Source organism: Xyrauchen texanus, chromosome 37 (assembly GCF_025860055.1).
Source record: "Xyrauchen texanus isolate HMW12.3.18 chromosome 37, RBS_HiC_50CHRs, whole genome shotgun sequence".
In the NCBI taxonomy this organism is placed as follows: Eukaryota; Metazoa; Chordata; class Actinopteri; order Cypriniformes; family Catostomidae; genus Xyrauchen; species Xyrauchen texanus.
In genome coordinates, this window is record NC_068312.1 from 37,532,635 (window position 1) to 37,552,649 (window position 20,015).

At 40.4% G+C, this 20,015-nt stretch overlaps 1 protein-coding gene across 1 annotated transcript in view; it reads right to left on the reverse strand.

Annotated features, from left to right (window-relative positions):
* Positions 1-478: 478 nt before the first annotated feature.
* LOC127630491 (protein crumbs homolog 1-like) overlaps positions 479-20,015 on the reverse strand; it is a 33,538-nt gene continuing 14,001 nt past the window's right edge. Inside the window, exons 3-13 of the mRNA XM_052108057.1 lie at positions 19,053-19,248; positions 18,807-18,946; positions 16,020-16,202; positions 15,801-15,914; positions 11,767-12,702; positions 10,545-11,104; positions 10,269-10,434; positions 7,241-8,111; positions 6,300-6,413; positions 4,129-4,255; positions 479-4,032 (exon numbers count right to left, since the gene is read on the reverse strand). Coding sequence (XP_051964017.1) covers positions 3,811-4,032; positions 4,129-4,255; positions 6,300-6,413; positions 7,241-8,111; positions 10,269-10,434; positions 10,545-11,104; positions 11,767-12,702; positions 15,801-15,914; positions 16,020-16,202; positions 18,807-18,946; positions 19,053-19,248 — 3,629 coding nt within the window. The 3' untranslated portion in view covers positions 479-3,810. The remainder of the gene's footprint in view (positions 4,033-4,128; positions 4,256-6,299; positions 6,414-7,240; positions 8,112-10,268; positions 10,435-10,544; positions 11,105-11,766; positions 12,703-15,800; positions 15,915-16,019; positions 16,203-18,806; positions 18,947-19,052; positions 19,249-20,015) is intronic.

A 20,015-nucleotide genomic window follows, 5' to 3' on the forward strand; every position in this document is an offset into this window, starting at 1 on the left:
AGACCGGCCCGTCTGGCACCAACAACCATGCCACGCTCAAAATTGCTTAAATCACCTTTCTTTCCCATTCTGACATTCAGTTTGGAGTTCAGGAGATTGTCTTGACCAGGACCACACCCCTAAATGCATTGAAGCATCTGCCATGTGATTGGTTGATTAGATAATTGCATTAATGAGAAATTGAACAGGTGTTCCTAATAATCCTTTAGGTGAGTGTAGGTTTCAGTCTGTGTACCTAATAACTCTCCGTGTTGTCTTTGCATGTTGTAGGAGGTTCTCCCTGAACTCTGGAAGGTTCTTTGAGATACTCCCTTCTTTGTCAGTGAACTGAGATGTATGGAGATCATGGAAATGGTTTTGCAAAGCATATAGAACACACACACACACACACACACACACACACACACATATAAAAGTGATGTCTTTTTAAAGTTTCCAAATTTACTTGGTAACTTGAATTAGCTTGTATATTTCTTTTGCAAGACATTATTGATAAAGAGGACTCTTTAGTTTTGGAGCGTTTTGTATTTAAGTAGTCTGACTCCCACAGTAATCTATTTGCAGAGTTAATTTAATTAAAATGTGAAGCATTTTTGCTTTTGACAACTTGAATGGGATTCATAGGAACCATACTGAGGACATAACTTCAATAATTTCACACACCACATTTGGTAAATGTCAGGTACAGCAATATAAAAAAGACTATGGTTTATCCTGTCATAATATTTCACAACATACATCAGGTAGAAAGAAGCAGTATACACACTACAAATCACAATATAAAAATATACAAATAAAAGTCATCACATCTCACAGTCAAATAAAACAGCATAGAAATACACAGTAAATTCTGTGGAAGTTACAGTGAGTTTTTAACAAGAGTACAGTGTTTTTAAACTGGACTAATTAAATACTGATACAGAGTCTATGCAACAAAAAAATAACACACATTTCTAAAAATTGTTTAGCGCTTGAGCTGTGCTTCAGTGACTTTCATAAAACATCTGTTTATTTTTAGTCTTTTCTGTAAAAGCAATCCAGTGTATGCAACAAAAAAATATTACAGTGTATCAAAACTGTTAGAACACACTTTATGAAAACCTTGCTAAAGGAAAGACAAAAATCAAAGCTATTGGATTCTGGAAATCTTTTTGGACATATAAGCAAGGCACAATTCAATTCAATTCAACCATTTTTAGATCCTTAAAAATACATTCAAAACATGCCTGTATTGACGATGTTTTCTTGACATTTACAAGTACCATGGATGGGAGTTCTTTTTTTTTTTTTTTTTAAGAAATAGCTTATTTTGTGAGCCTGATCTAATAAAATCACGTGACTTGTGGTGCCATTTTTGCCAAATGATATTATGTGGTTCATTACAAATATCACGTCAGCTCTGAGGTGAAATGTCCACTGTGTGGCGCTATAAGCAAGTTAAATGTTTTCAAAAACAGATTAAATTATTTCAGATGAATGCACTGTCTCCATACCCTAAACATTGAACCTAAACCTAACCAATAGTGTCAGAAATTAAGTGTTAATGAACTGACAATTTGCCATTTTACTTGTGATTTGTGTGAAAGTGATTCCATTGTTAATTTCACGAGCAAAGTAAAAATAATTTTGCAAAAAGGTATAACGTAATTCTATGGGACCAGGTTGCATTTTGCTTTACATTCATTTGATTTGGCTTTAACATTACATGTGCTGATTTGTTATGAAATTATTCGTACTCTCATACATATTAAGATGTATACAGAAACTTTTGATTAGTCAAGGTAGACTGTACTAGGAAAACTGTAAAATAAGGGCATAGATTTGGCTTGAACATTGGTGGTGATGGTATTGGAGTATTAGAAAAATGAAGGGTTGTACTTGCTTGTTTTGATTATGGGGGGGCACCCCCGGGCACCCCCCTGGAATCTATGCCCTTGCTGTCAAATGATAAAAGTGTTCATCAATGTATGTAATAGTAGTCGACCAATATTGAATTTTGCAGATACCGCTAACTAAGGTGGTGGAAAAGGCAGATTGCCAATTAATTGAACTAAAGTTGTTGAAATCGATTTCGCTGAAGTCGAGACGGACTCCCAAAAAGGAGATTTGTTGGCTTGGAAAGAGCATGCTCTTCGCCCAGTTGACATTGAGCCCAAGGCTGTTGGAGCAATAAGTCCCTGTGCTGGCATAACACAGCCTCTGATTGAGCCAGTAATAGCCAATCGTCGAGGTAGTTCAAAATGCGCACGCTGCTCAGTTTCAGAGGGGTGAGTACCGCATCAATGCACCAGGGACAATCCGAAGGGCTGGACTTTGAATTGATATGCTGTTCCCTTGAGCGCGAATCTCAAAAACATCCTGTGATGTGGTACAATTTGTACATGAAAGTACACGTCTTTCAGATCTATCGATGCAAACCAATCGTGTGGGCGGATGTGTGATAAGATCCGTTTTTGAGTTAAACATTTTTCAAATGTCTCTGATCTAAAATCGGCTGAAGCCTATTTTAGCCTGTCGTCTTTCTTTGGGACAAGAAAATAGCGGCTGTAAAACCGCTACAATAAGACAATAAGGAACCACTTCTATCGCATTCTTTGCGAGAAGATTGTGTATTTCGGCTCGAAACACCAGCGCAACTTCAGATGGAACCATGGAAGACAGAACACAGTTGAAACGGGCCATGCAAATTGGATCGTGTAACCACGTTTGATTGTTTTTAGCACCCAGTCAGAAATGCCCATAAGAGCTTGTCACGTGTCCGTGTAATGGGACAGAGCACGATTTGGTTTCCCATCGGCACGGGACTCGCATTGAGGCGGCTTCCTACATTTGGGCTACACTTGAGTGGCTTTACCGGCTGCTTGGCGGCGACTTTTGGCTCACTGAGTCAGCAGGTTGTGGGGTTTTTAGCCGAGAATGAGTCCATTGGGATGAAGTACTGCTCGTTTTGGCCTATGAATGCTGCTGATCCATGATGTAGCGCTTAAACACCATGGTCAATCTTAGACTTGCCGTTACTGTAGAAGGGTTTCAGCAAGGTCATCGGAAAAGGAATTTTCCATATGTGTCGTATTAACGCAATGTCGAGTGAACTGAAATCGTAAGGGAACATGGATTGTTCTCAAACCATCGTTCTCATTTAAACAGAACAAAGAAAATCTCACATGAAAATGCCTATTCATATCACAAACAGAACATGTTTTTTATCCTATTCTTTGAGAATCAGTAACCTTCATCATACATCCATGCAAACGCAAAATGCAGCCATTACACATTGTCAGAAGTTATGACCGAAATCAAGTCAGCTCTTAAATTATTATATGTCCTGTGATAGATGATTTTGGCTCAACTATGTTCAGATGAACAAAAAAAACTGCAGTAACTACAAAACACACACTAAAACCAAAGCAAACAGCAGTACTTTGAAGCCATTTTTCTTAGTTTCATTGTTGGTAGGTACTGTGTTTTGCCTTTGTAGGGCAAAATAGCATCTTGAAGTGAAGAATCGTCATCATAGTGTCTGACGCTCCATAAACTTACCCTTTCCTTTCATTGGTATTATCGTCACAGTTGTACAAAACAAAACAACAAAACTGAAGTAGCCCACTAATTTCCTACTCGTAGTTGGTAAAGTAACCATAGTTTGTCTCCCAGAAGGCACCCGTGTCTTTGCCTAACGTGCCTTGACACATACAAGCAACACACACTGGCTTTGTCACTTTGTAATGTCACTTAAAGTGACCTTGTTTCTAGTAAGACTGGCTGAAACCATAAGCACAACCAGTTTAGCTATTTGTTGGAGCTGGCTTGTCAGATCAATCTCTCTTCTGGAGGCACTTTGAGCAAGCTGCCCATCTCTAGTCTGGCTCCAGCCACTTCCTGTTGACTTGGGCTGTACATACCCTCTGACTGTCGTTTCTTTCTGGCGGTGAGAAACATGCAAACCAGCACCACCACTGCCAACAGAGCACCAAGACACACCAAAGGAATGACCACCACCAGCCATGGCACACTTTCCCTCTGCGGCAGCTTCTGTAGGAGGAGAACAAGAGATGGTAATGTATGGGCCACACAAACAGGTAACTGTAAAGATTGATTAAAGAAAGAATAAAGGATATTTCGACTCACGTTATTCTCACAGTTATCTCCAGTGAAGTTGAGCACACATTTACATAGGTATAAGTTCTGTCTGTTCAGGCATGTGCCACCATTAAGGCAGGGGTTTGACTCACACTCATCTATATCCATTTCACATCTGGGAAAAAACATGTGGTGAGTAGGGCTTTTTAAATGCCAGAATCAAATGATTTTCATGACTTTTGTTAACGATTCTCGAATGAGCCTAGTGTGACTGGGGCTCGATTCCTGAACAAATTACGCTAATGAGCCGGTACTTTTGAATCTACAAAGATTGTACAAAAGTTGCAAAAATACAACGCTGCTTCATATACAAGTGACAATATTTTTCTTAATTTTTTTTTCTGGGTTTCTCCCCTTTTCTCCTCAATTTGGCATGTCCAATTCCCAGTGCGCTATTAATCCTCATGGTGGTGTAGTGATTCGCCTCAATCCAGGTGGCGGAGGACGAACCTCAGTTGCCTCCGTTTCTGAGACCTTCAATCCATGCATCTTATCACATGGCTTGTTGAGTGTGTTACCGCGGAGACCTAGCGTGTGTGGAGGCTTCACACTATTCTCCGCAGCATCCACGCACAACTCACCACACGCCCCACCGAGAGTGAGAATCACACTATAGCGACCACGAAGAGGTTACCCCATGTGACTCTACCCTCGCTAGCAACTGGGCCAATTGATTGCTCAGAAAGCCTTACATGAGTCACTCAGCACGCCCTGGATTCGAACTTGCGACTCCAGGTGTGGTAGCTGCACAGTTCCCAACAAATGACTCCTACTGTATCAGCCGGTTCATTTTAGTGGATGAAAAAACGTCCTGAGCTGCAAGTCATTCATTTCGCCATGTCCAACATGTGAGCCTTAAATCAGAGTAATTACTGGCTAGATATTCACATGATAATGCGTAGGGAAATTTACACTTTGGGCCTCATTCCGAAACTTGGACCTTCCCGAAAACTTTCCGCTGGATTAGCAAACGCTTTGTACTCACCAGATTTGTTAGTAAAACGTGTTAATGGTTGTGAATTCCAAATATTCGTACACAGGGGCGTCTGCACATTCATTCACAATTATCATAGTCCACGCCCGTGGAAACGCCATTTAAAGAACACACCAGACTGTTAAATGCTGTTATTATCCATGCAGAACGGTAATTAAATAGTTTTTTTATGAATGTGCATTCACATAACATTTTTATTTAGCAAGCATAAATGGTGTCTCAAAGAAAGTGAAGACTTACTGTCATAGCATGTAGCCATTAGGTACTATAACAGTGGCATAGTCAGAAACAAGTCTCTAGGTGTGCCAAGGGAAAACTTGGTGTGTATGAAATGAAGCACAATAAAGTGACATGTACCATTAACAACCATTGCATAAATGTTTTATAAGCTCAAATGTGTTGCGTTATAATGACTTGCTGTAACTAAACAAATCAATTGAGTAGATAGGCCTGTTAATGAATCCATTTATTGGGCTTAATTGCAAAGACATTAAGTTAAATTTTCAAAAAGCTCCAAAGACACCAATGTAAATGGAGGGACTAAATTTGCACTATACAGGAACATTGGCTCACAGGCACAAACGTGTAATTATGGATAAGAAATAAATCCATAGTGCAGTGTGTTAAACAAAAGAATGCACAGCTGTAACTGCAGACTGCTGATTATGCCTAATACATTTGCATATCATCACGAGAACATTCACTGAATCTCTCCTGATGTGAAATATAAATTAAATCTGTCATCTATATAGGCTGATGAGTCTGATATTTAAACGGAAATAAGAACTGGTGTATGTTTGTCTCTATGAAATGGTGTAAAACACTTTAAGGACAATTTTTGGACTGTAAAGTGGGCGCTTTTTCCCCTCAGTAACACATGTAATGTGAGACAGCCTTTGTAACTTGTTTCATTTTTATTTGATTATAGCCAATTATAATTGATTGTTAAATTCAGTAATTGATGCACCAAAGTTTCTGCATAATTTTGATGCCATTCTAGCAAAAATACATGCTATTTTTAAGTGTTGAAAACCATCATTGGGTGTGTCTTTTATATACCCTGGCACACATGTGGCTACGCCACTGCACTATAATTAAAAAGGGCTCTAATGTAGAAATCTACACAAAGAAGAACAGATTGACATCTTCTCTATGTATCTCTCACCTGTCTCCAGTGAACCCGGGTTTGCAGGTACAGTTTGCTCCCCAGAGTCCATCAGTGCACACACCTCCATTTTCACACTGTGCATCCACCTCACATTGAGGCGGCACATGCCATCTGATGGGCAAGATATTATGAAGGTTTGTTATTTACAATTCGGTTATCAATGCAGGGATCTACTTGCACGTTTTCTAAGTTATCCACAAAGCGACAAGGAATACATGTTTTCATCAAAGATATAACGTCAAACTAGGGTTTCCCAGAGATCATACATTCATGGAAATCCTGGAGTTCAGAAATAATTTTATCCAAAGCGACTAACAAAATGAGGAACATAAGCAAATTGAAATGCCTTGTTGATGAGAGAGATCAGCAGAGAATGGCCAGACTGGTTTGAACTAACAAAGTCTACGGTAACTCAGATAACCACTGTGTACTGTACAATTGTGGTGAGAATTATATAATCTCTGAATGCTATTCTGAGTTGGGTTGGTGCTGTTTTGGTGGCATGAGGGTGACCTACACAATATTAAGCAGGTGGTTATAATGTTGTGGCTGATTGGCTAATATATATATATATATATTAGATTAGAAATAAATTAGATTTGGCAGGCTAAAAGCTGAGGTGTAGTTTGGTTTTCCATGTGCCCTTTTGGTCAGCTGCATGAAATGGGAGAAAGGTTTCATCCGTTGTTCCTGGTAGGCTGCTCTGCCTTACAGGCTCCATATGGTTAGGATTAGGTGGGGGCGGGGTTAGGCTATCTGCTGCCTGCCAGGAACAAACCGTGGCCCCTATGGACAATGGGGCGTGCAGAAGAAAAACAAAGTACAGCCTTAACGATTCCAGTAGATATCCAGTATGTGTATCAAATAATAGCATGACACACGTTCTCCAAGTTTAACTGGGTAGTTAGACAGGTTATTTGATTTGTCATGGTACTCACTGGCAGAATTGGCCTGTGTAATCAGGTAGACAGACACAGGAGTATCCGCCAGCTGTATTCAAACAGGAGCCACCATTCTCACAGTGATGCTCCTGGCACCTGTCCACCTCCAAATGGCAGTGATTGCCACCATAGCCGGGGGCGCACTCGCACACGTAGTGCCCCGGTAGGTCCTTGCAACTCCCATGGATGCAGGGCTGTTGGCCGCACTCGTCGATGTTATCCAGGCAGCGATCACCCATCCATCCAGGGGCACATTCACATTCAAAGAGATTGAAGAGGTCCCGGCATGTTCCATTGTTCTGGCAAGGCTCAGAAAAACACAAGGTGGTGCTGGTGCATCCCAGCTGAGGTGCTGCCACCTCTCTAACTCGGACGAACTGAGACATTTGTGGCACTTCCTCCTCAAGGCTTCTAAAGAAAGGTAAATATACCCCACCAATCCGTACCTCACCCAAACAGCCAGTGTAGTTCTCGGCTAACCACACTGTGGAGTGGTTGAAGAAGTCCATGTTGCCAGTGGGTGCCAGTGTGTAGCCGGCTGCTCGACCGTCCACAGTGAGGTTCCAGCAAGGCGCTGCATTGCCTGAGCTGGACATGGAGAGCTTCACTTGGTGCCAATTGCCATCCGAAACGGGCACCTCACTGATAAAAGCTAGCACCTCCAGGCTATTTGCATTGCGGAACTTCACGATCAGGGAGGAATTCAGAAAGCCCATGCAGAAGAATTCCAGACTGTTAGAGGCACGTAACAACGTTCCGTTCTCCTCACGGGTTCGCAGCTCCATTGAGATGGTTGTCACGGAGACATACAAGGAGCCATTGGCACTGTACTTCAAAGCATTGTTTTTGAATGTGGCATTAGCTAAACCTGGTGAGAGGAGAGAGATATTCAAGTAAAAACAGGATCAAAGTAAATCCAGCACTCTCTCACACAACAGTTTTTTGGGACATTTGAGTCCTACTGCAAGGCAGATCTCTTAATTTCATTATCCATTTGTTAACTGTTATATGTCTTATTTGTGTGTGCAGTTGTAAATAAGTAAATTTATTTACTTTAGTCATTTTTTTTGTAATTTTGAGGAAACGAGTTGCTTCAATATGTGTTGTTGACGTGTGTCACTCGCTGCGTAATATAAATATTCCCAACAACTCAATATTACTCTTCATGTTCATTTAGAGACAGAAGTGTGGTAAGTAAATAGAGGTAGACTGATATTTTGGTTTTACCGATTAACCAGTGCCGATATTTGTTTTGTATTTTTTATCAATAAACCTCATCTGGTGAAATATACACACACAAAACTTTTCACCTTTATATATATATATATATATATATATATATATATATATATATATATGCTATAAAAAGCATATTTTTGTAACTATTTACATATAGAGCATTGTAACGAAGCCAAGTCTCTGTCGTTTCAAAATAAGAGTCCTCTGTATATTTAGGCCTTGTTTATAGTTGAAAGTCCCACATTATCATAATGTTTCTGGTTGTTATTGGTATTTTAGTTCTACAATAAACTGCTTTATTTTATTAATGTTGGACTCTTGTAGCCTCAATGTCTGTGCCCATCATAGAATTATTTTTTGCATTCTATAAATCGTCCGAATGATCCGTTATCTGCCTTTTCCACACCTTACCGTGCGTCAAAATTCGCTCTGGCTGCCCTGCCAACAACTCTATCAAACATGCATGGATGCTCTGACGTAGTTGAAATAGAAACGTTCGTTGAGAATGTTTGGTTTTGTGAACTATATTTAAAGGGGCCGCAAAACATCCAGACATGTCGACCGGTATCTTTTTTCCGACCTATCACAAGTAGCGTTTATCCTCGTGAATTCTTTTAAATGTGAAAGTAAGAAATCGATCGATGGCAGAAAGTAATTAAAATTATTTGTATTTTTGTTACCAAAATAAACAAAATAAAATACATATATCTCTGTAAGCAAACAGGGACAGAACGTATATTACGGGAAAGCCCGCCACGGCAATAATTAATTTCTCCTCCATTTTGTCTTCGGAACAATTGTTTGGTGGGAACACGGTTGTGCTCTCAAGACTTCGCTAGAGCGGAGCACTTCTATACTCCAATAGGGTGCCGATGAACCTTGTCAAAGCTCATTACCATAATGTTGCCCGCACTTGAACTGTCCTCTGACGCCCACACCGCTGAAGCTGCCCTTCTCACCGCTGAGAGACGCCGGCAGCCATAGAAAATGAATGACTTTCGGTAGATTTGACAATCTCGACGCCTCTGAACGCACTATAAGTTATCGTATTTGCAAAATCCACAATTGGTCGACCTCTGGTGGTAAACATGCAATGATTATTATTAAAATGTTTTAATGTAATTGGCAACTATTGCATGCACAATCTTACAATGACAATGTAAGGTCATGTAAATGCTTAAAACAGCATTCCTTTATCTGGGAAGGTCATAAACCTTTTAAGCGAAAAACTCCCCGATTTTACATAGTAAACCTTTAACCGCGTTTTTACCTATGGTGGCCCAGGGGTGCACAATACAGCAAAATTAGCAAAGCGAATAAAATCTGAAAGCACGACTATATTAAGTCGGCCACCCCCCGGCCCACTATATTTACTTCTTTATTTTTGTGTGCATGAGTGTTTACGTTAAGACGTCAAAAATTTTGAATAACCCAATGATTTCAAATCTCATGCAAATGCGTTTTTTTTTTACAAAATAACTTTAGGTAATTATCAGCATATTGGTGTGCATGTAAACACACTCAATGACTGTTTGGTCAAAATGATGGTCCTCTTTTTTAAAATAAAATCACCTTTTTAAGGCATTCCAGAGCAAATACTGTATCTAAATATTCAGATATATCATCTAAAGGCTGAGAAATTTTAAGATTTGTTTTAGCTACAGTATCACACTGATCTACTGATTGACTTGTTGGGTCTAGTCATGTCTCAGAGTTTGACTGTTGATCTATTTTCTTAAAAATTAAGATGGTGTTCCAAATTTGCCCTCAATGAATACATACTCACACTCATAACCATCAGGTAAGTCCACACATCGACTGCCTTGGGCACACGGATCACTAACACACCACACTCGAGTGTCACACGCCTTCCCAGAGTAGTTCAGAGGACAGGAACACGCAAAGTCATTCCAAATGACCTGACATTTTCCTCCATTCTGACAAGGCCTCATCTACAAAGACAAAAAACACGCCTATTTTAAACAAAGGACCCATTGTGATTATCAGAACACCAATTGAGCAAAAGCCAATCACAGCAAGTCAAAATGTGTTAAAGTCTCACCTTACATATTTGGTCGCTAACACAATGCTCCAGCAAATTAGATGAATTTCTTGGTAAGTAACTTGGATGTTGTGGTTTTTGACTGATGCTGCCCGAGTACATGTACAGTTGTGTGTTATCAATGCGGACGTCCTGCAGGCAGCCTTTAAAATATCCACCCCACTTTGCGGTCTCCTCTCCCTCAGGAAGCCCACCAAGATTTGCCACATCCCCTGCCTCTACCTCAAAATCAATGAATTCTCTTGGGGCACAAATCAGCTGTACCTTATTAAAGAATATACAGCCCTGTTGTTTTTCGATTGCCACAAACACCTTTTCTCCGTTGGTTATGACATTGGAGGCTATTCTCATGGAGCTGTATGTTGCAATATATATTGAGCCATTTCGTAGAGCAACAGTGAGGTACGCTTGATTCTGATGCCTCAGTTGAAAGATCAGGCCATTTAACTGCCGTGATTTAAGCCAAAATGACACAGTGATGTTGCCGCCGTGCTTCTGCGTGATGGGAAAAGCAGCAAAGCTTCTGTTGCGCTCGTGACTGAATGTCCATGAAGAGTGCTCTGTTGGGAAAGAGTTGAAATGTCTTGGTTTATACCAGTGTTGTATGATAAAGTCATTACGAGCAATAACCATGTAAATCTGTCAAGTCATATTTCACACCAAAATAAAGGAAATTAAGCCTAATTTAGGACCATTAACATTTTGGTAATACTTTCTATGAAGCCGTATTTATAATGCATTGTAAAGGCATTTAACATGCATTGATAATGTCTCATAATACACCTCATAAATATTTATAACTACAGTTATAATACATTATAAGAATTCCCCTATTCATAGTTGTACAGTACTTAAGAGTATAAAGCATTAAAACACAAGCAACATCCAATTTTAATGCAGCAGAAGCTAATAAAGTTAAAAGTTAAATGCTGTTGTGCAAAAGCAGCATAGTGTAAACAATCAAAAGCTTTATGACCTGATCATATTACACTGTACATGGTCTTTGCCTGCTTTAAGTAAAGTTACAAAAGCAATTTATTTCTTTTTTTAGAAATGAACCAAGAATTTATAGTAAATATGAGCATGGCTATTCTGGCCCACAAGTAAGACTACTACCAACAAACTAGTCTGTACCAGCATGGACTATCATACTGGTGTATACTGGTCTTTTCAGATTGATGAAGAAGCAACTACTCAACTATTAGTTAAAAACTGCTCTCACCTTCCGAACAATTGTATCCATAAAATGGCCTGCGGCAGTCACACTTATAGTCCGTCCACAGGTCTACACAGTGACCGCGCTCAGAACAGGGGTCTGGATGACACCACTCTGTCTTCTCACATCCCATCTCAATGTCCACCACCTGCTCTGGACTGAGGTGTTGTGCAAGAACCAGCTGAGAATCTATCAGCAGATCCTCAAAACAGCCAACAAATCCCATCCTGGTGGCTGTTTTGTTCAAGAAATCCTCTGGAACCCCACCAATGTACACTTTCTCCAAATCATGTGTCTGGAAGGACAACAGCTGGTTGTGGCCTCCATCCTCAGCTTTGGTCTTGTCTTCTGCCAGCAGGGTCAGAGTTAGCATCTCATCCACAGTAACCAAAACTTCATGCCAGAGTCCATTGCTGAAATTACCCTTCAGTTGCACAGCGAGCTTCAAGTCTCCTGATTCGACTCTTGAGTAGAGATTTTCACCAATTAGCTCCAGTGTGAAAAAATTTTCTTGGCTTCCTCTGTAGAAGAGAATTAAATAAGACAAGGTCGTCCTAAACCTCAGTTGGACACTGGGCCCTTGGAATCCAGCTTGCCTGCGAGTCCTGTTACTATGTGGAACTTCAAAAATCAAATAACTCCCTCTAGAGAAGGAGAAGGTTGTGGGAATATCACATTTGCCACCGTAAAAACCAGGAGAGCATTGACAGGTGTGCTGGTGTTCATCGCCTTGCAGTGAAGGTACACAGGTGGCACCGTTTTGGCAGGGGTCATCCATGCAGCCGGTAAGTGGGATGTCACAGTCGTGGCCGCCCGAGGGCAGCTGGTCAGGCGCAGGAGGAGGGCAGTGGCATATGTAGTCATTAATGCCATCTTCACATCGGGCGCCGTTCTGACATGGTTCACTCTCACATTCATCGATGTTAATCTCACACACAACTCCTAAAGTGGAAACAAAGACAAAGATCATGTGATAAATTTGGTGCATACAGAATAAACCTTTTTTAATGCAACCCTCTTATTTTTACGTAAAACTTTTTTAAATGCAACCCAGACAGACAGACATTTTGAGTTGATAGACAGACAAACAGTGAGTGAGTAAGTGAGTGAGTGATAGAGTGAGTGAGTGAGTGAGTGAGTGATAGATTGAGAGAGAGAGAGCGATACATACATAGATAGACAGACAGACAGACAGATAAATAGTGAGTGATATTGAAATTGATAAATAGACAGAGTGAAAGAGAGAGAGCGAGAGAGAGAGAGAATTTAATGATGAAATCATTGAATGTAATAATGAATTTTCTGCAGGTTAAATCTACAGTAATCCAGCAGACCTGAAGCTCACCAGAAAGTGCAGAAACTTTACCTGTCAGGAGAAGCAGCCCACTGCAAATCACTTCCACTATTACTCGTTTCATCCTGCCAAATGTCTAGGCTGCAGTCACTCTCCTCAACAACACAAGCAGTCTCAGACACTGACACAAACGTGACAGCTTCTAGTGCAGACATCCACCAACCCTCTCTATCTCAGTCCCTATTTTCTTTCTATCTGCAGTTGCTCTCTTGTTCTTGCTTTCCTTCTGGCTTCCCTCTGTCCACACACCCACAGAGTTTCCAGCTCTCAGTACCAAGCGTCTAGGAGTGATTACGGGGGATGAGTCCAACAGAGCTGCCCTGCCGAGCTAATAATCCACAGATCTTCCCCTCCCTCTCCAGCTGCCTTCTGTCCATGCTGACTTCAGGAATGTCTGACAACTCAGGCCGCCGTGAGCGATTGCTTTCCATGCCAACTAGAGACCGAATAATTACTGGAGATGTGATCTTAGTCACGGCCGTGCAGAGGTCAGGGCATGGGATGCCGAGTTTTGAAGTCATTAAAGCAGTGTTTAATACCTGTTTGACTTTTCATACAGGTTTCCAAAACAAACACACGTCTACCAATGGTCGGAAAACTGATAGCCCTACCCCAAACTCATGCCTAGTCAGTCAGAGTCAGGAGATAACAAGTTAGACATCTCAAAGCAGCACAGAGTCACAAAGGCTAACTTAATGTCTCTAAAAAAACTATTTACACCTATTATACATGATTGATTGAAACTCAAGTGTTGCTGATTATGAAAGGAAAAATATTTAAGCAAAGAACTGGATAGTTAAAATCCTATGCACCATCAGTTATTTGTCCAACAAATCGGAGGACATTTGTTGTTCTTTCAAGATGATCTGTCTCAAGCAGATCTTCTGTAAGCTTCTCACTTCACACTAAAAAAGTCAGACAGGTAAATGCACACAAACACAACCTAAGTTGACCTCAGCGTTTGAAATATGGTTAGTGAAGCTGCTCTTTCCTCCAGTGATCATAACCCTAACTAACCCCTAACCCTAACATTTATCCTTCTCGTTATTGAAATGCAGAACTGTATGTTTTAAGTTGATTTGTGATGATGTGTCAAGCATCTTCAGCTCAATCATTGTGTATGTGAAGGTGTTTGGGGTAATCATGGGCTTCTATCCAGCATGAGATTGGAGCGGAGGCTTTCAAATTTGTGGCCAATTAGCATATTAGTGTTGCATTAACAGATATGTCTGTAATCTGTCCTGTTCGATCCACACTGGTGAATTGCATCTCCTCCAGACTAGTATAAGGAGGAATTCAATATGGCAGCTGTAGAAAGGGGTTTTGGGGTTTCCCACTGTGGATAGTACCTGGTACTTTTATTAGTACCACCTTGGTCGAGGTTCCAAGCGAGCCACTAGATTTAAAGTTAGCAACAGCGATAGCAGTATCATTTGTTCAAGCGACTTTTGAGTTGTAAAAAGAAATGGCTGTGCGCAAAACCACACCGTGGTTAATAAACGAGGTGCAGACGTTCCTCTCGTTAGCGATGAACGAAACAACGCAAAACGAAAGTCTTTCAACAGCCGGAGTGGTTCAAACAGCAGAAAGTGGAAGCGGTTCGACCAAATGGACACTATCTATGGCAATAGACCAGTGAGCAATGGGAGGGAGAGTGCCCGGGACTCGGTCACGGCGTTGTTGGAGCCCACGATGGAGGATGGTATGTTTTCATACGTTAACTCTAAACTCTGCTTGATAGCTTCACTTTATTTAGTCGACCAGCTACTGGAAAGCTTCTAAAACAACCAGGCCAACTGTTACGCTTTAAAATCACCATGCAACAACTGCTTTATGCAGCACAATGAGCTAGTAGCTAACAGCTAGCGCTCGTGTTATTGTTTATGGTCAGTAATGTTTGTGTCACGTTTAAGATGGTCACGGCAGTAGAGGCGGCACAACTATGACGATCAGACTATAGGCTAATCCCACCCACATTGAGGCGGCACTAAACTGCAGTGGAAAAGCAAGCTCAAATGTATAGCAAGCAGATTCGAGTCGAGTCGAACCGTAACATGCAGTGGAAAAGTGCCATTACAGTGCCGAGGGGGATCTCAGCTCTCAAGTCCAGTTCATTATGGACAGCACACCAAATCAGTTTACCTTAATGTGGTCTAGGACTATATGAACCAGTGAACTCATGAAAAATCTCAAGAGTGATCATTTCATTTTACTTTCAAAACCGGAATTGTCTCGAGAGATTCCGTGAATTGGAATCAAATCTTAAATCTGTATCGTTACCCACAATGCACATGTCCGTTCTCTGGTCTGACATGGCAGGTCTTGAGTTTCTCCACTGGAAGAATTTGCATTATTGAATTACCAAATTCAAGAAAACCCAGCAAACCAAGTATAGTGAAATTTTGCCGATTGAAATTGAGAAAATGTTATCTAGCGCATTACGTTCCGGAACATTTCCCAACACTGCTCCGCAAACCATTTTAGAGATTTTTATCTTTCCCCATGAACATAGGACCAAAATGGCCACAAAGTGGACCAACTTGCTTGACAATAGACTTTGTCTGCCACAGTCATGTGACTATTTCAACCAAAAAGGCCCTCTCAAGACTTCACAGGGTTAACACTGAAAACAACTTAGAGGAATACGACACAACTAGACTTGCAGAAATGAAATGCATCGTCTCACCTGTAAACCCAGGAGGACACGAGCACTGATATGTGTTGATAAGATCATCGCAGGTGCCTCCGTTTTCACACGGCATAGACTCACATTCGTTCACGTTAACTGAGCAGTTTTCACCTACATAAAAGAAAACATCATTACCAGCAGCTCTTTTTATATCACGAGTTAACTATTGTACACTGTGAAAGCTGTGCCAAAGTAATTTCATCTACATAATCTCACCTGTGAATCCAGCGATGCAGTGGCACAGGTATCCGGCTGCGTTCGTGTAGCTAAAGTCGGTGTCCAATTCTGGCAGAACTTTGTAGTGACTGGTGTCTGATCGCTGGAAACATTCACCGTCATTCTCACACGGCAGAATTTCACACTCGTTCACGTCAGTCTCACAGTTCTCACCTTTGTAACCTGAAATAAAGAGGCTATCAGGAACTGGCATGCATCGTTTAATTCACAATTACATTAACCACAAAGGGAGTGCGACCAAAATAATTTGCACAGTGGCCCCAAAAAGTATTTGGACACTCAAAATGCATAAATGTCATTGCTTTTTGCATTAGCTTGCATTATTTTGAGTTTATGTAACATCAGAAACTTTCTGATTTTATTCATACTTTCTCAGAAGAAAGATAAATATAAATTAGGGGTGTCTTTGGCTCAGGTGGTAGAGCGGGTCGGCCACTAATCACAGGGTTGGGGGTTCGATTCCTGGCCCACATGACTCCACATGCCGAAGTGTCCTTGGGCAAGACACTGAACCCCAATTTGCTCCCAATGGCAGTCTTGCATGGCAGCTCTGCCGTCATTGGTGTGTGAATGTGTGTGTGAGAATGAGACGCAGTGTAAAGCACTTTGAATACCGCTAAGGTTAAAAAGGCGCTATATAAGTGCAGACTATCTACCATTTATAAATTCAAAGATGAAAGCCCAAATATTTAATGCCATCGATCAATATTCGGTCAAAACTACAGGTCAAAAAATAGCCGTAGAAAGGTGTCAGCATCATTATTTTTTTTTTTACACACAGATAGGTTGATCTACTACTAAAATCAGTTGATTTTAGCACCCCTTGTTGCATTAAATGCCAATGGTGTGGTCCAAAAATGGGGGAAAAACACCTGTTGATATGCTTTTCCCAACATGCAGTGGTGACGTCACTCTGCTTACATTTAATATATAATTTACTGTCTATAAATGTTGTTAATGTTAACTATTTTTACATCTTTTCAAAGGTCTAATGGTTCAACATTGATATCCGATCTCTGTTTCACGATAGCAATGCTCCATAAACAGCAATTTAGTTATATGTGCCAGGAGTAAAAATGAAAACATATGATATCTAAACAGGACTTCATATCTTTATTATGAAAACGCGCTCACCAGATGAATCCAGTTGAACACACTTGGGTCAATTGTCCATGACGAGCGTTCATTGAAAAACATCCAATAGCACTTTTTGTCCATAACATCTCAATGCTTCTCTAACTTTAAAAAATAACAACATATATAATTCTGAAACTTGGGAAATAAAGCCCAAAGTATCTTCTTTCAAAGGATACTACATCTGTGTCCATACTCCAAAGGGTCCCGTAAATACAACCATTTAAATTCAGGTATGTCATTTTCATAGTTTGTGCTCAAAAAGGGGGGCGCACATCAACAGGTTAAATATATCTCAAAATCCTTTTAGAGTCAGAAAATGTTTTACTTTTGGTATCTTAGTTTTGAAAGCCCTGTCGTTGAATTTTACCCATTTTTAAGGTCCATACCATGAAATCCACAATACATTTTTAACCATTTTAACTGGGTAAAATTTACCAATTGAGCCACATTGAGAGCCCCATATCTCTGGGAGTGAACCATAAAGGCCCTTAAAAATGTATATATGTAAAGTACTTATTGTTTTGAACCAGAAACTAAAAGGATATGTCTATATCTGTAATACTTCTGGAGTTACAGGCACTCAAACTTTGGAAAAACAACACAGAAAAGTGTTTTTCCCCCCATTTTTGGACCACACCATTGGCATATAATGCAACAAGGGGTGTTGAAGTCAACCGAGTTTAGTAATGGAAATGGTGTTGGTTTTCATCATCATTTATGTATTTCTATCACCAGCAGAAAAATTATCAAAAACAAGTTTTTGAGCTGGAGGCCTCACACTTGCTTAGCTATATTATTATCCAATGCAATCTCGAATGACTTCAGTGTCTAAATACTTTTGGGATCACTGTACATATGCAGTCTGTTTAGCATTAGAGTGTCTCGTTTGTTTACAGTAGAGCAAGCAGTGATTTAGCAGATGCTTTTATCCAAAAGCGACTTAGAGTACTCTTAATACAGGGTCAGTACCCCTGAATCAACCTGGGATTAAGTATGTTGCCCAAAGGCAAGATAGCTCATTGTTTAACCCTTACAGGGTTACTAAGCCCCTCAAAGTAGCCTGAAGAAAAGCATGTCTGCTTCATAATGAGGGAAAATGTAATAGATTCGGTTAATCAGTTGAGCGAGGGTAAAAGCAGTGTGAAATAAAACCGTATAAACCAGGATTATGACTTTAACAGATGGCTGCACATGTTATCAGGTGGTGGGCTTCAAACATGAACGCATGTGCCGTGACCTGCACTAAGCCTAATATTTACATCCACCCTGGCACATAAAAAGACCTTGCATCCATAATAAAGGCATGTTTACCTTTTACTGATTCCTAAATTCTGTTCCAGTTTTTTTTCATCATACAAAATTGGATTAAAACTCCCCAAATATTAGATGGTTCACAACAGTTTGAATGTCTGCAATGGCATACATGTTTCTCTAGAGGGCGATGTGGAGTGAAGAAAATTAACATGGGTTAAAAATTGGTTCTAGCACTCAATGATGGACGTAGACTTCATCTAAGTGAAATATTATCTTCGGTTACTGTAATTCATCAGCCTTAAATAAGAGCATTAATGACATTAATAAAGAAGACTTTGACACTATAAATGAACAAATAAGATAAACTATAGTTACCTGGCCAGCATAGACAGGAGTATTGGTTAACTCCCTCCTGGCAGGTCGCACCGTGCTGACAGGGGTCAGATGCACACTCGGGTATGTCCTCTTCACAGAAAGACCCCACAAATCCAGTGCCAGTGCAGTCACACTCAAAACTGCAGTTAAACCACAGTAATCAAGTTGCACTTTCAAACGTTTGTTACTGATTAATTACTTTCATGATTGATTGATTAGTTTACGCTCAACTGTCAATCCACTAACCTGCTGACTTTGTCCAAACACAGACCATCATGCTGGCAGGGTGAACTTTCACATTCATTGATGTCAAGTTCACAGTTAATGCCTTCATATCCAGGTACACACTCACAGGTGTACAGTCCCACATGATCGTGACAGGTGGCGCCGTTCTGACAAGGAGCCGATTCACATTCATCAATCTCAGCTTCACAATTCACACCTGCAACCCAAAACAGATTAAACAGAAGTCACGCCAAACACACACACACACAAAAATGTATATATTCATGTTGAAACTATTAGTGTTAGTGAAAAATTTGTGTTTTTTTAAATCACGATTCTTGTTTTGGCTACATTAACAATGATCTTTGGACAATACCAAATGCCATGTTTTCAGGGCATATACTGTTGTTCTACCCTGTTTTTAAACATGTTCCATAGTAATGCTGCGTTTTTGAAAACGGTACTATGGTGATAGCACGGTATTTTGGGGGGATGTTCCATAGTAATGCTGCGTTTTTGAAAACGGTACTGTGGTGATAACACTGTATTTTGGGGGATGTTCCATAGTAATGCTGCGTTTTTGAAAACGGTACTGTGGTGATAGCACGGTATTTTGGGGATGTTCCATAGTAATGCTGCGTTTTTGAAAATGGTACTGTGGTGATAGCACGGTATTTTTGGGGGATGTTCCATAGTAATGCTGCGTTTTTGAAAACGGTACTGTGGTGATAGCACGGTATTTTGGGGGATGTTCCATAGCAATGCTGCGTTTTTGAAAACGGTACTGTGGTGATAGCACGGTATTTTGGGGATGTTCCATAGCAATGCTGCGTTTTTGAAAACGGTACTGTGGTGATAGCACGGTATTTTTGGGGGATGTTCCATAGTAATGCTGCGTTTTTGAAAACGGTACTGTGGTGATAACACGGTATTTTGGGGATGTTCCATAGTAATGCTGCGTTTTTGAAAACGGTACTGTGGTGA